Genomic DNA, 20,717 nt, shown 5'->3' with positions numbered 1-20,717 from the left:
CTTGCTACTTCTACTTGCACTTAGGTCACACTACACATACATGTACAATCATATATATACACACCCCTCTGGGTATTCTTCTATTTTCTTTCTAGTTCTTGTTCTTGTTTATTTCCTCTTATCTCCATGGGGAAGTGGAACAGAATTCTTCCTCCGTAAGCCAGGCATGTTGTAAGAGGGGACTAAAATGCCGGGAGCAAGTGGCTAGTAACCCCTTCTCCCGTATAAATTACTAAATTTAAAAGAGAAGCTTTCGTTTTTCTTTTTGGGCCACCCTGCCTTGGTGGGATACGACCGGTTTGTTGAAAAAAAAAAATTGCACAACCTGTTTTTGAAGCTACTCGAGGTTTTTTAACCATCCAACCTCACAAGCTTAACCCTTTCAGGGTCGACAGGCCTTCTCAGAGACTTGTTCTCAGGGTCGTGCCAAATTTCAAAAAAAAAAAAAATTGTTTTTTTTTTCTTATGAAAAGATAGAGAACTTTTCCCGATCATAATGACACCAAAAGTATGAAATTTGATGGAAAACTTACAGAATTATGCTCTCGCGAAGTTAGCTGTCTCGACGATGTTTACGCATTGGCGATTTTGCCCACTTTGAGCCCCATTTTCGGCCACTTCCACTGTACTAGTCGACAGCAATCACGAATATTTCGCTAGAACTCCATTTTTTCTATCGAATGAGTGCAAGAAACCACCCATTTACCGATTTCAACTATCCAATACAGTGATCAGAATTTAGCAATTTTGCCAATTTCACACAAATTTCAAAAGATGCCAATTTCTAAATAGGGTCCAGAATAAACAAGAAAGACATTCCTGGCACTAAAATGACATTTCCTCTGTTCATTAGTCATGTCCCAATGCCCCTCTTACATTCTTTTGCTTTCCACTTTGAATTTTTATTCTCACAAAAAATGGAAGATTTACTGTTATGCAGACTACTGCATTAGTGTAAAAAATGGTATAAATAATATCGGCGCACTTGTGAAAGAGTATTAGACTCACCAGTTGACGTATATTGGACGCTTAGCATGATTTGTTTACTTTTGAACTTTGGTAAAAATCGAACATTTCTGCTACTTTGAGCTCAATTTCAAGGTAATTTTCATTGTAAAATCAGTCAAAATCATCTCTATTTCTGTAATATGTCTTCCATTCTATAGAATGAGACCAGGAAAACTAGAATACAACAATAAATACCATACGAAAATACAGTGCAAAATCACTGTTTTAATCCAAAAACACGGTTTAAAGTTTTTTTTTTTCTCATTATGCACTGTGTGCTGCAGGATTTTTTTTTATACTGCACACACTGACCACATAGACCCATTCTTTCATATGTAACCCTACCAGCTTTTCTCACTAGATATGAGGGCGCTAGAATTTAGGCGTACTAGTACGTCAAAAACCCTGGTGTGTAAGCCGTACTAGTATGGCCGAAACCCTGAAAGGGTTAAATAGTTAGGAAGACATTCAAGTGTCTTCCAAACTATTTAAGCTTGTACTTTTGTATCCATATGTGCATTTGGAGTGACCATGAGCCCAGGACCAATACATTTACAATAAATTGCCTTAATATTTTCATTTTGTCTTTTTCCATTACCTATCAGTGCCACATACCATTTAATAGTATACTAGCATTTTACAATGTACTATAGTTTCCATTAGTTTCATGCTTATGGTTACTGAAGTACTGTTTTATATCTTATTAAATCATAATTTACCAGTTAACATTCTTATTTTAGGATATTATTTCATATTAAAATTTTATTTATAAATATATTTGCATTAATTTAATTTGGTGTATTTCACATTTATATTTTATTTCAGTCTTTTGTGTTGATTTTGCTGTGCTACCAGTTGTACAATGGCTTCAGTGGTAGCAGCATGATAGACCAGATGTACCTGATGGTGTTCAACCTTCTCTTCACTTCTATACCTCCTATCTTAGTTGGTAGGTTCATCATTTCTTTAGAACAACTGTTTGAAAAATAAATAGAAAACTGGTTCAGTATTTTTTTTTCATTTATGAAATTATGTTACTTAATGAAATTTCTTCAAAGTAGGTTGATAGTAAAAGTTTTCCTTACTCAGTAAAAGTTTTTTTTATCAGGGTTCCTCCTATGTGATTCATCCATCTGTTTGATTTTTTCTTTATATGTTCCAGTTAAATTTTAGATTGGACATTCAACAGGTGGGTGTGGGTGGGTTTGTGTGTGTGTGTGTTTTTGTTAGGAGTGGGGGTGGGCATTTATAGCATCTGCTTCCTGTGTCATTGGCATCATCATTGAGAGGTGGCATAGTTGTAAATAGTTGACATTAGCATTTTGATAAAAAGTGGGTAAAGGAGGTAAAGGAGGTTTTGTGGGCAAGGGGCTTGGACTTCCAGCAAGCGTGCATGAGCGTGTTAGATAGGAGTGAATGGAGATGAATGGTACTTGGGACCTGACGATCTGTTGGAGTGTGAGCAGGGTAATATTTAGTGAAGGGATTCAGGGAAACCGGTTATTTTCATATAGTCGGACTTGAGTCCTGGAAATGGGAAGTACAATGCCTGCACTTTAAAGGAGGGGTTTGGGATATTGGTAGTTTGGAGGGATATATTGTGTATCTTTATACGTATATGCTTCTAAACTGTTGTATTCTGAGCACCTCTGCAAAAACAGTGATTATGTGTGAGTGTGGTGAAAGTGTTGAATGATGATGAAAGCATTTTCTTTTTTGGGTCACCCTGCCTTGGTGGGAGACGGCCGACTTTTTGAAAAAAAAAAAAAAAAAATTTTAATATTATTTGGCTTACCATTTTTATTATAGTAGAGTGGAATTCTTGACTTTCAAACAAAGTGATTAGTATTTGACAACCTTTCTTGACTTTGAAATGTTCTGGAGACAGTTTTAGTTTAACCCTTTGACTGTCGCAACCCCCAATCCTGAGGTGTCTCCTGGTGTCGCAAAATTTAAAAAAAAAATAATTTTTTCTTATGAAATGATAGAGAATCTTTTCCTGATTGTAATGACACCAAAAACACAAAATTTGATGGAAAACTGATGGAATTACGCTCTCATGAAGTTAGCGACCTTGGCGATATTTACAAATCGGCGATTTCGCTCACTTTGAGCCCTATTTTCGGCTAAGTCCATTGTTCCAGTCGACCAAACTCATAGCTATTTCTTTAGAACTCCATTTTTTTCTATCGATTGAGTACAAGAAACTGCCCATTTACCAATTTCAACTACCCAATAACATGGTCAGAAATTTGCAATTTGGCCAATTTCACGAAAATTAAAAAATGTGACAATTTCAAAATAAGGTCCAGAATGAACAAGGCAGACATTCCTGGCTCTAAAATAACATTTTCTTTGTTCATCAGTCACATCTCCAGGGCTCTCTGATATTACTCTTGCTTTCTATTTTGAATTTTTATTCAAACAAAAAATAGAAGATTTACTGTTACGCAGACTACTGCAATACTATAATAATTGTATAAATAACATCAACCCATTCAGGACTGCATATTAGAATGGCTAGTTGGACATTTATTGGACAATGACATCATTTGTTTACTTTTGAACATCGGCAAAAATCAAACATTTCCCCTACTTTGAGCTCCATTTCCAGGTTCTTTTTATAGTAAAATCAGTCGAAATCACCTCTATTTCTATAAAATGTTTTCCATTCAATCACTTGAGACCAAGAAAACGAGAATACAACCATAAATACTATACAAAAATAGACCACAAATTCGGCATTTTAATTAAAAAAAATGGTCGGTGTTTTTTTTTCTCATTATGCACTGCGTGCTCCAGGATTTTTTTTTATATGGTGCACACTTACCACACAGTCCCATTCTCTCACATGTGGGTCTACCAGCTTTCTCCTGCTTGATTTGAAGTCACTAGAATTTGAGTATATATACGTCAAACATGGTACCTCATAAGACGTATATATACGACCGCGACAGTCAAATGGTTAACAGCAGGGAACCTGCACTCTACAGGTGCAGTCTTTTCTGGAACCATTAAAATTTTTTCATGAAGACTAACTACTGCACTGTAACCTTCTCCAAGTCATTCAGCTATATAAAATGCAATATTTCTGTTTTTTATTTTTATGTAAACAGCTATTTAGTTGTGATTTTTAGCAACAAATCATAGAACTTTTTCTAGTTAAATTTTAGTGACTGAAAAGCAAGCACTGGAAATAGTTTCCTTAACAGACAGTGGAGTATGTAATAGCGCTAAAATTCTTCTCCTTGACTGTCACAACCCCAAATCCTGAGGTATCTCCTGGTGTCGCAAAATCATCTCCCCCCCCTTTTTTTTTTTTTTCTTACTAATGATAGGGAATCTTTTCCCGATTGCAATGACACCAAAAGAACAAAATTTGATGGAAAACTGATGGAATTACGCTCTCGTGAAATTAGCGACCTCGACGATATTTATAAATCGGCGATTTCGCCCACTTTGAGCTATATTTTCAGCTAATTCCATTGTTCCAGTCGACCAAACTCATAGCTATTTCTTTAAAATTCCATTTTTTCTATCGATTGAGTACAAGAAACTGCCCAGTTACCTATTTCAACTATCCAATAATGTGGTCAGAAATTTGCAATTTGGCCAATTTCACGAAAATTAAAAAATATGACAATTTCAAAATAGGGTCCAGAATGAACAATGCAGACATTCCTGGCTCTAAAATAACATTTTCTTTGTTCATCAGTCATGTCTCCAGGCCCCTCTGATATTACTCTTGCTGTCTATTTTGAATTTTTATTCAAACAAAAAATAGAAGATTTACTGTTATACAGACTACTGCAATATTGTAATAATTGTATAAATAACATCAACCCATTCATGACTGCATATTAGAATGGCTACTTGGACATTTATTGGAAAATGACATCATTTGTTTACTTTTGAACATTGGCAAAAATCAAACATTTCCCCTACTTTGAGCTCCATTTCAAGGTTCTTTTCACAGTAAAACCAATCAAACTCACCTCTATTTCTATAATATGCTTTCCATTCTATCAAATAAGACCAAGAAAACGAGAATACAACCATAAATACTATACAAAAATAGACCACAAATTCGGCATTTTAATTAAAAAAAATGGTCGGCGTTTTTTTTTCTCATTATGCACTGCGTGCTGCAGGATTTTTTTTATATGGTGCACACTTACCACACAGACCTATTCTCACACATGTGGGCCTACCAGCTTTCTCTTGCTTGATTTGAAGCCGCTAGAATTTATGAGTACAGTGGACCCTCGACCAATGATGGCATCGTCTAACGTTAAATCCGACTAGCGATACATTTTAACGCAAAAATTTTGCCCCGACTAGCGCTAAAAAACTCGACCAACGCGATTCGTTCCGTTCGAGATGCGTCCACTTGTGGCCAGTGTTTACAAGCCAGCCAGCCACCACGGTCCCATCCAAATATACAGTTGGAACATTTCATATTATCACAGCGTTTTTAGTGATTGCACCTGCAAAATAAGTCACCAAGGGCCCCAAGAAAGGGGAGGATGTGGAAGAGTTGGTGGAGGACGACAATGATGAACTAACCACTGATGAGCTGCAAGATCATCTTTAACAGCAAGAGGCCAGACCTGAGGAAACTGCTCCAGATGAGGGGATAGAAAAATTGAGGAAGTTGCCTACTTCAAAGATTAAGGAAATGTGTGCAATGTGGCTTAAAGTGCAAACCTTTTTTGATGAAAATCACCCTGACACAGCTACTGCAAGCTGTGTTGGCAACCTGTACACTGACAATGTTATGGCCCATTTTAGGAAAGTCTTAAAGGAACAGGAGGTACAGAGCTCTATAGACAAATATGTTGTGTGACAGAGGTCCAGTGACTCAAGCTGGTCCTAGTGGCATTAAAAGAAGAAGGGAAGTAACCCCGGAGAAGGACTTGACACCTCAAGTCCTAATGGAAGGGGATTCCCCTTGTAAACACTATCACCATCCACACACTCCCCTTCTCCCATCCCATCAATCATCACCAGATCTTCAGTAAAGGTAAGGGTCATGTAATTGTACATGTCTTCTTCAGTTTGTGTGTATTAAAATTAATATTTCATGTGGTAAATTTTTTTTTTTTTTTCAATACTTTGGGGTGTTAGGAACGGATTAATTTGATTTCCATTATTTCTTATGGGGAAAATTAACTCGACTAACGATAATTTCGACTAACGATAATTTCGACTAACGATGAGCTCTCAGGAACGGATTAATATCGTTGGTCGAGGGTCCACTGTATGTATACGTCAAAAACAATGGCTCGTAAGACGTGTATATATATGACCAAAACAGTCAAAGGGTTAATGGATTTAGATTTGAGAATTTAATATTAACCTGGTTAAGTATAGTGTCATATTTGTGTGGTGGTGTTGGAAATAATCATTTGAGGGTAGTAGGAGGTAAGGAAAAATGGAGCAGATGCTCTGATTTCCCTGCTTGAATATCTTCCCAAAGGGATTTCTTAGTGATGACATCAAATATTACTGAGATAAAATTATAGCATGAGGACACTTCTCACAGCATATGAGATAGATCTGAATCCAGTTTACATGGCTTTTAGTAAAATTGAGATAAAATAATTTAGGTTTAGTTTTTTTTTTCTTTAATCTTGTCTCAAGCAGTGGCAAATAGTTTTACTCTTCAAGAGGGCAATAGATGATACTTCAAATCCAGTGTTGTATATTCCAAGGACCAATTTTGAGGTGATACATGATCCTGTCTGACAAGTTTCAGGTTTAGCCCTTTCATTGTCTGAAACTTGTTCACAGCATTCAAGAAGTAAAAAAAAAAAAAAATTCTTATGAAATGGTAAAGACACTTTCTGAAAGTAATAAAACAAAAAGTATGAAATTTGGTGGAAAATTGACAAAAATTACACTTTCACAAATTTTGCTGTGTCAGCCATATTTATGCATCTGCAATTTTGCCTACTTTGAGTTCTATTTTAGGCTAATTGCATAGTTTTGGTAGACCAAATTCTTAGCTATTTCACTAGTATGTCACCTATTTTATTGATTGAGCACTAAAAACTTCCCAGTCATTTATTTCATCTACACCATAAAGTGATCAGAAATTGGTAATGTGGCCAGTTTCACACAAATTTCAAAATACTGTATTCCAATTTCAAAATATGGTCCAGGATAAACAATGTAGACATTCCTGGCACTAAAATAACATTTCCTCTATTCATTAGTTACATTCCCATGCATTCCATTTTGAATTTTAATTCACCCACAATAATAGAATGCAAATTAGACCCACCAGTTAAATGTGTATTGGAAAGAGTGACGCGATTTGTTTGCTTTTTACTATTGGCAAAAATCAAGTATATCCATTACTTTGAGCGCAGTTTCAAGCTGCTTTCAGTCCAGAAACCGGTCAGAAACATCTCTTTTTCTGTAATATGTATATTCCATTCTATCAAACGAGACCGAGAAACTTAGAATAAAGTGGAACCTCTGTTTTCATATGCCCTAGTCTGTATGTAAAACTATAGTTATTCTCTGTGAAATGTATTTTTTGTTAATGTTGCCCATAAATAATGTAAAATCCAATTAATCTGTTCCCGACACCCAAAAACATTAACAAAAAATACATTTTATGGAGAATATAGTTTTACATAGACTAGGGCATATGTAAACTGAGGTTCCACTGTACAACCATAAAAACCACATGAAAATGCACAGCAAAGTGGCCGTTTTAAACAAAAAACAGCCGCAGTTTTTCTCCTCATGCACTGCATTCTACAGGATTTTTTATAGGGTGCATACTTACAGCATAAACCCATTCTCTCATATCTAGGCCCAAATTTACTGTTCAAAACTTACCTGACTGAGCTGAGCTCATGGCATAGTACTATGGCATGGGCATTGAAAGGGTTAAATTCACTAAATATAACAAAGATGCAAAGCACTATGTAAAATTAAATATGTTAGAGATACTTTTATTTTGCAGGGAAGATGTTTTTATTTCATAAGTAATGCTTATTATACTGCTTATGAATACATACCACTGCATAATATGCATTTACTACTACCTGGAGTTTACCTGGAGAGAGTTCCGGGGGTCAACGCCCCCGCGGCCCGGCCTGTGACCAGGCCTCCTGGTGGATCAGAGCCTGATCAACCAGGCTGTTACTGCTGGCTGCACGCAAACCAACGTACAAACCACAGCCCGGCTGGTCAGGAACCGACTTTAGGTGCTTGTCCAGTGCCAGCTTGAAGACTGCCAGGGGTCTGTTGGTAATCCCCCTTATGTATGCTGGGAGGCAGTTGAACAGTCTCCGGCCCCTGACACTTATTGTATGGTCTCTTAACGTGCTAGTGACACCCCTGCTTTTCATTGGGGGGGATGTTGCATCGTCTGCCAAGTCTTTTGCTTTCGTAGTGAGTGATTTTCGTGTGCAAGTTCGGTACTAGTCCCTCTAGGATTTTCCAGGTGTATATAATCATGTATCTCTCCCGCCTGCGTTCCAGGGAATACAGGTTCAGGAACCTCAAGCGCTCCCAGTAATTGAGGTGTTTTATCTCCGTTATGCGCGCCGTGAAGGTTCTCTGTACATTTTCTAGGTCAGCAATTTCACCTGCCTTGAAAGGTGCTGTTAGTGTGCAGCAATATTCCAGCCTAGATAGAACAAGTGACCTGAAGAGTGTCATCATGGGCTTGGCATCCCTAGTTTTGAAGGTTCTCATTATCCATCCTGTCATTTTTCTAGCAGAGGCGATTGATACAATGTTATGGTCCTTGAAGGTGAGATCCTCCGACACGATCACTCCCAGGTCTTTGACGTTGGTGTTTCGCTCTATTTTGTGGCCAAAAAAATTTATAATATAAAATTTAAAATTGGCTATAATGTAATGGTTCAGACTCAGACCTCCATGAATTTGTCAAAAATATTAGCAGCAAAGCACCACAAATAAAATTAACATACTGGTGCAGGGAATGGCTGGGCATATAAGAGTAAAATTTTTTAAAGGTTAATTATTGAACCTGAAGTGGATGCATTTGACTGTGTTTTGTAAGATGTTTATGTATGCTATTATAACAGCTCATTCCCTGCTTCAGAGTTTCCTTGATTGCCCATTAAGTATGTAATATTCTTGAAAATTTTCACAATTAATTTTGTAATGTTTTAACCCTAAAATGGTCCAACGTATATATATACGTTTTTTCAACATCTGAAAGTATGTAAAAAAAATGTAGATCTTTTTTTTTTTGTTGTTTTACATGTGAAAACATGTAAAAAATACTCTTATCTGCATTTTTTTGTTATATTTGAAAATATGTAAAAAAAAGTAGATCTACTTTTGTAGCACTACGAATTTGAACGTTGATCTGTTTGGACTGTTTAAGGGTTAAATACATTTATTGTATTTGGTAATTAATCATTATTTTTGTTTTCAACTTTCTTTGCTTCATTTTAGAGTTTAGTAGGATTCCTGGTTTACTGTGCGGTACAGTACAGTGCCATATACTGTATAAATACCTGTCACTTGAAATAGCTAACTTTTTAGAATCTGACCTACTTAGGGTTGCATGGTTGTCTGATAACAGGATTGTTTTATTAGGTATCTTTTCTTTGTTACTCTTATGATTGCTTTTTCTGGTGTATAATGTTAGTGTTGTATTTCAAAGTGATCCTCTTTGGATCATTTGTCAAAGTATTTTTTTTTTTTTTTTCAACTAGTCGGCCGTCTCCCACCGAGGCAGGGTGACCCAAAAAGAAAGAAAATCCCCAAAAAGAAAATACTTTCATTATCATTCAACACTTTCACCTCACTCACACATAATCACTGTTTTTGCAGAGGTGCTCAGAACACAACAGTTTAGAAGTACAGTGGACCCCCCGAGTTTCGTGATTAATCTGTTCCAGAGTCTGCCGAATGGCGAAACCATTTTCCCCATAAGCAACAATGGAAATAAAATTAATCCATTCCAGACACCCAAAAATATTAAATTAAAATATTTTTTTCAAATTAAATAAAGATTTGCATACAGAAAACAATGAGTAATCAAGTACATATATATATATTTTTTTTTCTTTCTTCAACAAGTCGGCCGTCTCCCACCGAGGCAGGGTGACCCAAAGAGAAAGAAAATCTCCAAAAAGAAAATACTTTCATCATCATTCAACACTTTCACCTCACTCACACATAATCACTGTTTTTGCAGAGGTGCCCAGAATACAACAGTTTAGAAGTATATACGTATAAAAATACACAATATATCTCTCCAAACTGCCAATATCCCAAACCCCTCCTTTAGAGTGCAGGCATTGTACTTCCCATTTCCAGGACTCAAGTCCGGTTATATAAAATAACCGGTTTCCCTGAATCCCTTCACTAAATATTACCCTGCTCACACTCCAACAGATCGTCAGGTCCCAAATACCAATTGTTTCCATTCACTCCTATCTAACACGCTTGCTGGAAGTCCAAACCCCTCACCCACAACAACACCTTTACCCCCTCCCTCCAACCTTTTCGAGGACGACCCCTACCCCGCCTTCCTTCCCCTACAGATTTATACGCTCTCCATGTCATTCTACTTTGATCTATTCTCTACATACATATGTAAAATAATAATAACATTAAACTTACCTTTACTGAAGACTTCTGGGTGGATGGAAGACGGGAGAAGGGGATAGGAGGACGGTGTACACTATTGTTTGGAAGAGGAATCTCCTTCCATTAGGACTTCAGGTACCAAGTCCTTATCTGGGGTTACTTCCCTTCTTTATTTTTTAAAGACACTGGCACTGGAACAACTTGAGTCACTGGACCCCTGTTGCACAAAATATCTGTCCAGAGAGCTCTGTTTCTTGCGTTTCTTTAAGATTTGTATGAAGTGGGACACAACACTGTCATTGCACATGTTGCCAATATGGCCTGCAACAGCTTTGTCAGGGTGAAGTTCATCCATAAATGTTTGCACTTTGGTCCATTTTGCACAGATGTCCTTAATCTTTGAAGAAGGCACCTTCCTCCATCTCTCTTCCTCCTCCTCTGCAGCAATTTCCTGAGCTGTGGTCTCTTGCTGTTGCAGATGAAGCTCTTGCAGCTCTTCAGCGGTTAGCTCTTCCCTGTGGTCCTCCACCAACTCTTCCACATTCTTGCCACTCACCTCCAACCCCAGGGACTTCCCCAATGCCACAATAGATTCCACAACTGGCATAGGCTCCTTAGGGTCAGCCCCAAACCCTTCATAATCCTTCTCTTGATTTCCTTCTTGAATTTGATTGTGTTCCTCACTTTCTTTACCAAAGGGCTTGCACTAGCTTTCATTGTGCCCGTGGTGACTTATTTAGCAATTGCAAGCACAAAAGCAATGGATTATTATGAAATGTATTGTATGAGCCCACAGGGTGATGGTCACTTGCTGATAAACAATGGCACACTGAGTGTGAATGGTGTGGGAGACTGGCTTTGTGTGCGTGGTGATGGGCGGATGGGTACCAGACGGTTGCTGAATCACAAGTCCAATCACGAACCGCGAGGCTAAATTTTGCCGAAAAAACTTGCCGAAAGTCGGATTTCACAAAAGTTGTTGCTGACGAAACTCGGGGGTCCACTGTGTATATGTATAAAAATACACAATACATGTATATCCCTCCATAACATAACATTAATAACGTAACATAACATTAATAATTAAAAAGACTGTTGTTCAATAAATACCGATACATGTGCAACACTGATTTAATTGCACAGACTGACTGGGACCTTTTTCAGCTTGGACAAAATTAACCCTTTCAGGGTCGCCAGGTCCTCTTCGAGACTTGTTCTCAGGGTCCCCAAATTTAAAAAAAAAAAAAAAATTCTTATGAAAAGATAGAGAATCTTTTCCCGATCATAATGACACCAAAAGTATGAAATTTGATGGAAAACTTAGGGAATTATGCTCTCGTGAAGTTAGCGGTCTCGACGATGTTTACGCATTGGCGATTTTGCCCACTTTGAGCCCTATTTTCGGCCAATTCCAGTGTACTAGTCGACAAATATCATAACTATTTCGCTAGAACTCCATTTTTTTCTATCGAATGAGTGCAAGAAACCACCCATTTACCGATCTCAACTATCCAATAAAGTGGTCAGAATTTAGCAATTTTGCCAATTTCACACAAATTTCAAAAGATGCCAATTTCCGATTAGGGTCCAGAATAAAAAAGAAAGACATTCCTGGCACTAAAATAACAAGTTCTCTGTTCATTAGTCACATCCCCAGGCCCCTCTTATATTTCTTTGGCTTTCCACTTTGAATTTTTATTCTTACAAAAAATAGAAGATTTACTGTTATGCAGACTACTGCATTAGTGTAGAAATGGTATAAATAATATCAGCACACTTGTGAAAGAATATTAGACTCACCAGTTGATGTGTATTGGACGCTTGGCATGATTTGTTTACTTTTGAATTTTGGTAAAAATCGAATGTTTCTGCTACTTTGAGCTCAATTTCGAGGTACTTTTCATTGTAAAACCAGTCAAAATCATCTCAATTTCTGTAATATGTCTTCCATTCTATAAAATGAGACCAGGAAAACTAGAATACAACAATAAATACCATACGAAAATACAGTGCAAAGTCGCTGTTTTAATCCAAAAACACGGTCAAAGTTTTTTTTTCTCATTACGCACTGTGTGCTGCAAGAATTTTTTTATACTGCGCACACTGACCACACCTACCAGCTTTCTCTCACTAGATTTGAGGGCGCTAGAATTTAGGCGTACTAGTACGTCAAAAACCCTGGGGCGTAAGCCGTACTAGTACGGCCGAAACCCTGAAAGGGTTAAGAGAATACTTTTTTCGAAAAATAGTTTACCAGGTAGTCACTGTTGGCATTGTGTTTAACCCTTTGACTGTTTCAGGGCCCTCTCTGAAACTGTCATTCTATGTCGCCAAATATTCGAAAAAAAAAAAAATTATTTTTTCTTATGAAAATGTTAGGAATATTTTTACTAGTGTTTTAAGCCTAAAAAAAAATTTTTGCCATCAGTACTTACCGAGATATAGAGCCGCAAAGTTTGCAGAAATCGACGTGCGTATGGCAACAGCGGCGACTGCCGCCCACCCGGTATTCTATTATTTACTCTAATTCAAAGGTTTCTTGCATTTTTCAATATTTTTCTTTTCCAGGTAACTTATGTGGCCTGTGAGACCAATGTAAGGTGCATTGTTCAAATATACACTCATTATTTACAACACAATAACAGAACAAACTTTATCACTATTAGTTTGTGTATACACTTTGTTTACACAAACAAACAATACAAAACAATGTTTATTACTATTGTTCCATAATATATATACATATGTAGAGTCACTAAGCACGTTCCTAGAACTGCTGCAGCTTGTGGAACTCTTTGAAACATGGGTATATGCAGAGGGGCACTTCACACTCCTCACACATAAAACGAGTGTCTCTGCGTGTTTGTGGGCGTTTTGTGGTATGCATACATACATAACACCTCTTCTGAGCATTTTTCTTGGCAGTAGTAGGAGGCAGTTGTATGGGGTAGTGATCACCAGGCCTCAAACGAGATGACGTCTGTGGGCGCTGGTCTATTGCAGGAGTTGCTCCTTTGTACTTTGCAATTATTTGTCTGATTACTGACAGGCAAAATTCACCATATTTTGGTGTTTTGTTGGTCTTCAACTTGTATATGTTATAAGCATTTAGCATAGAGATATCAACAAGATGGAAAAAAAGTTTGATATACCACTTATAACTCTTGCGTACACAGTCTGCAAACCCAATCTGCATGTCACATTTGTCCACTAAGCGCATATTGAGGTTGTAGTCCATGACAGCTGCAGGCTTTAGAATGGGTTCATGGGTCTCTCTGTTGTCCCTGCCACTGGGTACCATTTCGTTTGTGTGAACTGATGTCAACAATGTGACATCACGTTTGTCATGCCACCGAAATGCCATGATGTCATTGGCAGCAAAGGCTTGCACCTCACCTCTGCGAGTGCCAGCGTCGAACCTTGGCATATGTTTGCGATTACCACGCACTGTGCCACACACGTCTGTCAAGTTCACTCGCAAGAAATCACTGTGTAAGGGGCTTGTGTACCAGTTATCAGTAAATAACATATGCCCCTTACCAAGATATGGTTCCATCATTGTTCGAACCACATCACCAGAGATACCCAATAACTTCATGGTATCTCTCAAAGTATTACTGCCAGTGTACACAATAATATCTAAAACAAGACCCCTTCTGCAATCACACAGTACAAATAGCTTTATACCAAAGCGTTTCCTCTTGCTTGGTATATACTGCTTGAATGAGAGTCTTCCTTTGAATAAAATCAAGGACTCATCAATAACAAGCTTCCTGAAGGGATAAAAATACATGCAGCACTTTTGTTTCAGGTACATAAACACATTTCTTATCTTATATAACCTGTCGCTTCTGTCAGGCCTGGTTTTGTCTGAAAAGTGTAACATACGCAACAGTATCAGGAAACGATTGACACCTATAATGTCACTAAAACCTGGAGTTGAAATCAGGCGATCTGTTGTCCAGTATGTGGTGACAGTGTGCTTATACACATGTGGCATAAGCATTATTGTGGCAAAAAACAGGTACATCTCTGCCACAGTTGTCTCCTTCCACTTGTGTAGCCGTGATTTTGGTGAGAGAATTGTATTTGCCATGGTGTATTCACAGTATGTGTTGGTTTCCCTGACAATGATGTCCATCAGGGGTTCATCGAAGAATAACTCAAAGCAGTCCAGTTCACTGGCATTGTTCCCAAGTGGACAAGATGGCTTTATTCCACTTTGTGTTTCATCAAAGTCATGGGGACTGGGAACAAACTCGTCACCGTCCTGCCAATCCCAGATGCGGTCTGCTGGTGGGGTCTGGATATTGTACCGTGGTTGTGGCTATGCAGGTTGTGGCAGTGTGGGGTAGGGTGAGGCTGGTTGTTCTGCTGAGTCAGCCGCGTGGCTAGTAGCGTGGCCCGGTGATGGTGCCACATGGGCCGTGCCACCCTCACTATCACCACCACTGCCTCCTCCCTCACTGTCACCATTCATACCCATCGTTACAATATCGTCATCTTCACTATCAGGTCGTGGTGTTGGGCCACGGGATGTGCTCCCAGAGTTTCTCCTTCCCCTTGGAACAACATATGAAACACTACCAGACCGCATGCTACGTCGTACATACTGGCGCTTCACTGGGGAATATTCACTCTCACTGTCACTAGAACTGCTTTCAATGACCTTGAAATCACTATCACTATCACTATCACTATCACTCCTATCATCAGGGTGTTGTACACGACCAAATAGTTTCCTCTTTCGTCCTGGTACAGGCGAAGGTGAATGTGAACAAGCCGGCACAGCACCAGAGGTCGAAGGTTGTGGGTCATCTGGGTTTTCGTCACTATTTACGTTATCCTGGGCACTTTTTTCGGTAACACTCACTTGAAAACCCTTGAATTCACTGTCACTGACATTTTCATCGCTGTTAGAGCTATCACTTGGGAACAAAAGACCTCCAATCCGCCGAGGAGTGAGGAACTTCTTACCGAGAGGCATGGTGAAAATGGACTGACAACATGGCGTTCCCACAATGCACCGCTAGGTCCCAGATTTTTTTCACAGGGTGCACACCGACCACTGAGACCCATTCTCTCCCGTGTAGGCCTACCAGGCCTTTGGCGCGCGATTTGAAGCTGCTAGAATTTGTGCGTATAAATACGTCAGAAACATTGGCTCGTAAGACGTATTTATACGTCGGAAACAGTCAAAGGGTTAATGCTTGTATTGCCACTCTAGTAAAATTTACCACATTAGGAGTGGTAGTACTGCAACCATCTTTGTAGGTACATTAATCATAAACTTGTTTAATTTATGCTAATGTGTAATTTAAGTTTCCAGCAGATCATGGTGGGACAAAGGTGTATTGCTGAATTATTATTATTAGTAGTAGTGGTATTATTCCAACAAACTGGCCATATCCCACTGAGGCAAGGTGACCCAAAAAGAAAAATGAAAGTTTCTCTTTTTAAATTTAGTAATATATACAGGAGAAGGGGTTACTAGCCCCTTGGTCCTGGCATTTTAGTCGCCTCCTATGACATGCATGGCTTACGGAGGAAGAATTCCATTCTACTTCCCCATGGAGATAAGCGGAAAGAAACAAAAACAAGAATTAAGAAGAAAATAGAAGAAAACCCAGAGGGGTTTGTATATAGAGTGGTACCTCGAGTTATAAACTTAATTTCATCCAGAAGGCTGTTCGAGTGCCTGTACCGAACGAATTTGTTCCCACGAGGAATAATGTAAATTAGATTAGACAGTTTCAGACCTCCTAAAATACACTTACAAAAGCACTTACAATAATACACTTACATAATTGTTCTAGTTGTAAGCTGTACGAAACTCGGGGTACCACTGTACTGCAAAGCCAAAGAACATATAATATGTTGGTAACTGGTAATGACATGTTTAATGTGCTTTTCTATAAAGAACACTCAAGATATAACAAATATTTTGAACAGGGATCTATGATAAGGATGCACCAGCAGAAGTACTTCTTGCCCAACCACGGTTATATGTCCAGGGACGGGAAGGTCGCCTCTACAAACCTCACTCCTTCTGGGTCAATATCCTGGATGCTGTTTACCAATCCATTGTTCTCTTCTTCTTTTCTGCTGTCGTAAGTTTGATTTATTTTAAACTGTAGAAAGGGTTGGCTAATAATGCCTGATTAATTTTTAGTATTGGAATAATGAATGAAACTCATAATTGTTGCTGAATAATTGACCATCAAGGAGGCAGTTAGAGGCAGTAGAGATGCCATGTTCGAGAGCAATGTGTAGTGCGAATATCATTTATCATTAAGCGAATTCGCAGTGTAGAATTTAATCTTTAAACTGTCTTCACTCCTCAAATTGCAATCCTTGTTTGTGTCCACAAGTTCTAGGAAAAAAAAATTAAATGATAGAGAATTTTTTTTAAAAAGTAATGACACCAAAAACCCCAAATTTTATGTTCTGTATATAATACACATGGAATTATGCAAGCACCAAGTTGGTAGTCATGGACCACATTACACAAAAGTGATTTTGCATACTTTGAGGCACACTAGCTATTTTGCTATTTTTCAATAAATTACAGCTTATAAACAGACTCCGAAACAAACACTGTATTCATTCCAGCCACTAAAGCAATCTTTCTTTCTTCACTTATCAAGTCCTCAGGTCTCTCCAATATAACACTTGCCCTCCATTTTGAATCTGTCATCAAACAAAAAAAAAATATTTTCTTTATTTCTCAGTAAATAAACCATAATCAAGAATGCTTGGACATAAAACAGACCAAAGGGAATAGGGAGGCCCGTACCCTTCTGAGGAAAATTACCCAAAAACAGCCGTTTCAACAATTTTGATCCCTATTTCGGGCCAATTCTGGTCCTAAAGCCAACCAGAATCTTTTCACCTACTTTAGCATGTGTTCCATTTTATCTGTTTGTAGCAAGAAACGGCTAATAAAATCACACAAGCTACCCTCAAAAATGACCCAAATTTACTATTTTAACTCAAATGCAGGGTCAGAGGTTAGCTGTTTCCATCATGTGCTGATTGATTTAGGATTTTTTAATACTGTGTACACCCACTACACAGGCCAAAATTTGCTACTAGTAGCAAATTTGAATGTACTATGATGTAGTAATACAGTAGGGTCCCACTTATACGGCAGGTTAGGTTCCAGGCTATCGCTGGAAAGCATAACACCATTTTTTCCATTTATAAATGCCAGACAACAAGTTTACACTAAATTACATTAAGTTAGTAATAGAACTAGGCAGTAAAAACACAAAGTAAAATACATACACAGTACATTCATTACTTATCTTAAAGTATTTGTAATCTTAATGTAGGGCAAGAGGTGAGTAGTACTTATTTGTAGGAAGTCAGGTGTAGGTAGCCCTGGCTCCCTGTCTCGTACTTAATATACGATATTTAAAACAGCCCAGAGTGTTAAAATACACATACCGTACACTCATTATTTACGTTAAAATATATGTTGTCTTAATGTAGGAAGAGAGGTGAGCAGTATTTATTTGTACGAAGTTAGTGTAGGTAGCTGGTAGGTGTAGCCCCCCTGGGCTACACCTACCAGCTACCTACACTGTGGCCCAGAGCCATATTATTAGCATTGACATACCTTGCTCGCTAAATTTAATCGTTTCTAACAACTACCTTCAAATACTATCATAAATGAGGGGAGAAGTAGTGAATAATTCATGCCGAAAATTGTAAACAGAAGAGGAGTGGGGAGTGGCTGGGCCAAACGCAGATTCATACACATTTTCTCTGGTGCCTGACCAGAGAAAACATATGTTATTCCTCCACCCGGCTACCACACAAGTCCACAAGTATTATTATCAGAGCACATATAAAATATGCAATAAATGCCAGACAACGAGTTTACACTAACTTATATTAAGTTAGCAATAGAAATAGGCATTAAAAACACAATAAAAGGTAAGATACACACAGAGTACACTTATTACTTACCTTAAAATATTAATATTAATGTGTGAGAGGTGAGTGGCAGGGTGTTTGTTGAATAAAATCAGAATGGCACACCATCATCCTCTAACTTGGCACTTAAAGCAAGAGGCTTATGACTCCTCTTTTTATCACAGCTAAGCTTAGACACCATCGTCAGTGAGAGCCAACTAGTTAACGAAAGAGTAAATGAGAGAGAGAGAACGAGATACAGAGTTCAGACAGTGTAAGAACACAAACTAAACAGGTGGTGGGCGATCACTTTGTCAGGCGAAATAAATGCGTATTAGTGTGTGTCTACTCTTAGTTCATTCATGTACGTTTGTAAGAGTTTGTAAAACTTTTACCTCACAGTATTTTTTTTATTATAATAATAATTACCACACAATACAAATACTCTTACATTGTGTACAAGTTTGTACAGAAACAAACAGCAATACTCCCATTCTCATGCAACACACCATTTTTAGAGTGAATGAAGATGATGATGATATCATAATAAAAAAGCACTAAACCCACAAGGGTCATGAATTGCTATATATAGAGTGAAGGCATACGAAAGGAATATTTTTCTACAGTTATCCCCCAGTGTTTGACTAGAGAAAACGTAATTCTTCCAACACTTCCTACACAGCCACTTTGTAAACATCTCATATTTACGTCAATTTTTATTCTGTGAGTGTGTGTATCATGTTTATATGCTATGTAACGTGTTTCATATATAATTTTGAGGAAAATATCATAGATGGATTAATGAAAATGTCTATAGTAATGTAAAGTAAGACATTTAGTGTGCCCTAGAGTGATGATTATTACGTACTATTGGTGTCATGAATAGAGACTCTTAGCGATTTTAATGTGTACCTGCACACCAGCACAGTGTGTAAGTATATTTAGGTACAGGTATACATAAGTATAATTATCAGAGTACATATAAAATACTCAATAGTAAAACACTTGAAATTTTGGAAAGTTTCCTGAAATAATAGATGTGGTCACGGAGAACGTATAGCAAATTTTGGTCATAATTTGACATCGCCGTATTAGTGGAATGCCATAAGGCAAAACACTGTAAAGCGGGGCCCTACTGTACATCAGGAACACTTGACTCCCATGATGTCTTAGTATGTTAAGGGCAGCTTAAGGGTTAAAAGACAATGGGGGATCATCAAGTGTATAAGTCTCAGGAATGGTTACAGGCTGGGGGTAAAAGTGATTGAGCTCAGGAGCTTGAGCATCCAGAAGACTCTGTGAATGTCAGATAGGGGTGAATGGAAACTAAATGGCTTTTAGTGGACGTGCTATTGGAGTGTGAGCAAGCTAACTTTTACAAGAAGATTCAGGGAAACCAATTAGCCGGCCTTAGTTCTTGAGGTGGGAAGGGCCATGTCATGCACTATGAGGGAGAGGTGGGGATGTTGCAGTCAGAGGGTAATCTATATTGTGATGTCAGCACACTCCAGACAAGACAGAGATTCAATGAATGATGCTGAATGTGTTTTCTTCTTTAGGTGGTCATCCTGCCTTGGTGGGAGATGGCCATTGAAGTAAAAAAAAATTTTTTTTTTATTAACACATCGGCCGATTCCCACCAAGACAGGGTGGCCCGAAAAAGAAAAACTTTCATCACCATTCACTCCATCACTCTCTTGCCAGAGTGGTGCTTTACACTTCAGTTATAAAACTGCAACACCCCTCCTTCAGAGTGTAGACACTGTACTTCCCATCTCCAGGAGTCCGGCTTGCTGGTTTCCCTGAATCCCTTCATAAATGTTACTTTGCTCACACTCCAACAGCATGTCAAGTATTAAAAACCATTTGTCTCCATTCACTCCTATCAAATATGCTCATTTACGCTTGCTGGAAATCTAAGCCCCTCGCACACAAAACCTCCTTTACCCCCTCCCTCCAACCCTTCCTAGGCCAACCCCTACTCTGCCTTCTCTCCACTACAGATTTATACACTCTCTAAGTCATTCTGTTTTGTTCCATTCTCTCTGCATGTCCGAACCACCTCAACAACCCCTCCTCAGCCCTCTGGATAATAGTTATGGTAATCCCACACCTTCTCCTAATTTCCGAACTACGAATTCTCTGCATTATATACACACCACACATTGACTCTAGCCATCTCCTCGTTGCAACATTCA

The 20,717-nt window shown here is 38.3% G+C and overlaps 1 protein-coding gene across 2 annotated transcripts in view; it reads left to right on the top strand.

Annotated features, from left to right (window-relative positions):
• Positions 1–20,717, top strand: part of LOC128695093 (phospholipid-transporting ATPase VD) — a gene marked incomplete at its 5' end in the record, with an annotated part of 81,919 nt that overhangs the window by 28,656 nt on the left and 32,546 nt on the right. For both annotated transcript variants that reach the window (XR_011392815.1, XM_070091427.1), the window contains 2 exon segments: positions 1,834–1,957; positions 16,552–16,709. Coding sequence is in view for 1 of the 2 variants with exons in the window: in XM_070091427.1 (XP_069947528.1) it covers positions 1,834–1,957; positions 16,552–16,709 (282 nt within the window).

This window comes from Cherax quadricarinatus, chromosome 35 (assembly GCF_038502225.1).
Source record: "Cherax quadricarinatus isolate ZL_2023a chromosome 35, ASM3850222v1, whole genome shotgun sequence".
NCBI classification, from domain to species: domain Eukaryota; kingdom Metazoa; phylum Arthropoda; class Malacostraca; order Decapoda; family Parastacidae; genus Cherax; species Cherax quadricarinatus.
This window is presented reverse-complemented; position numbering and strand designations above follow the sequence as displayed.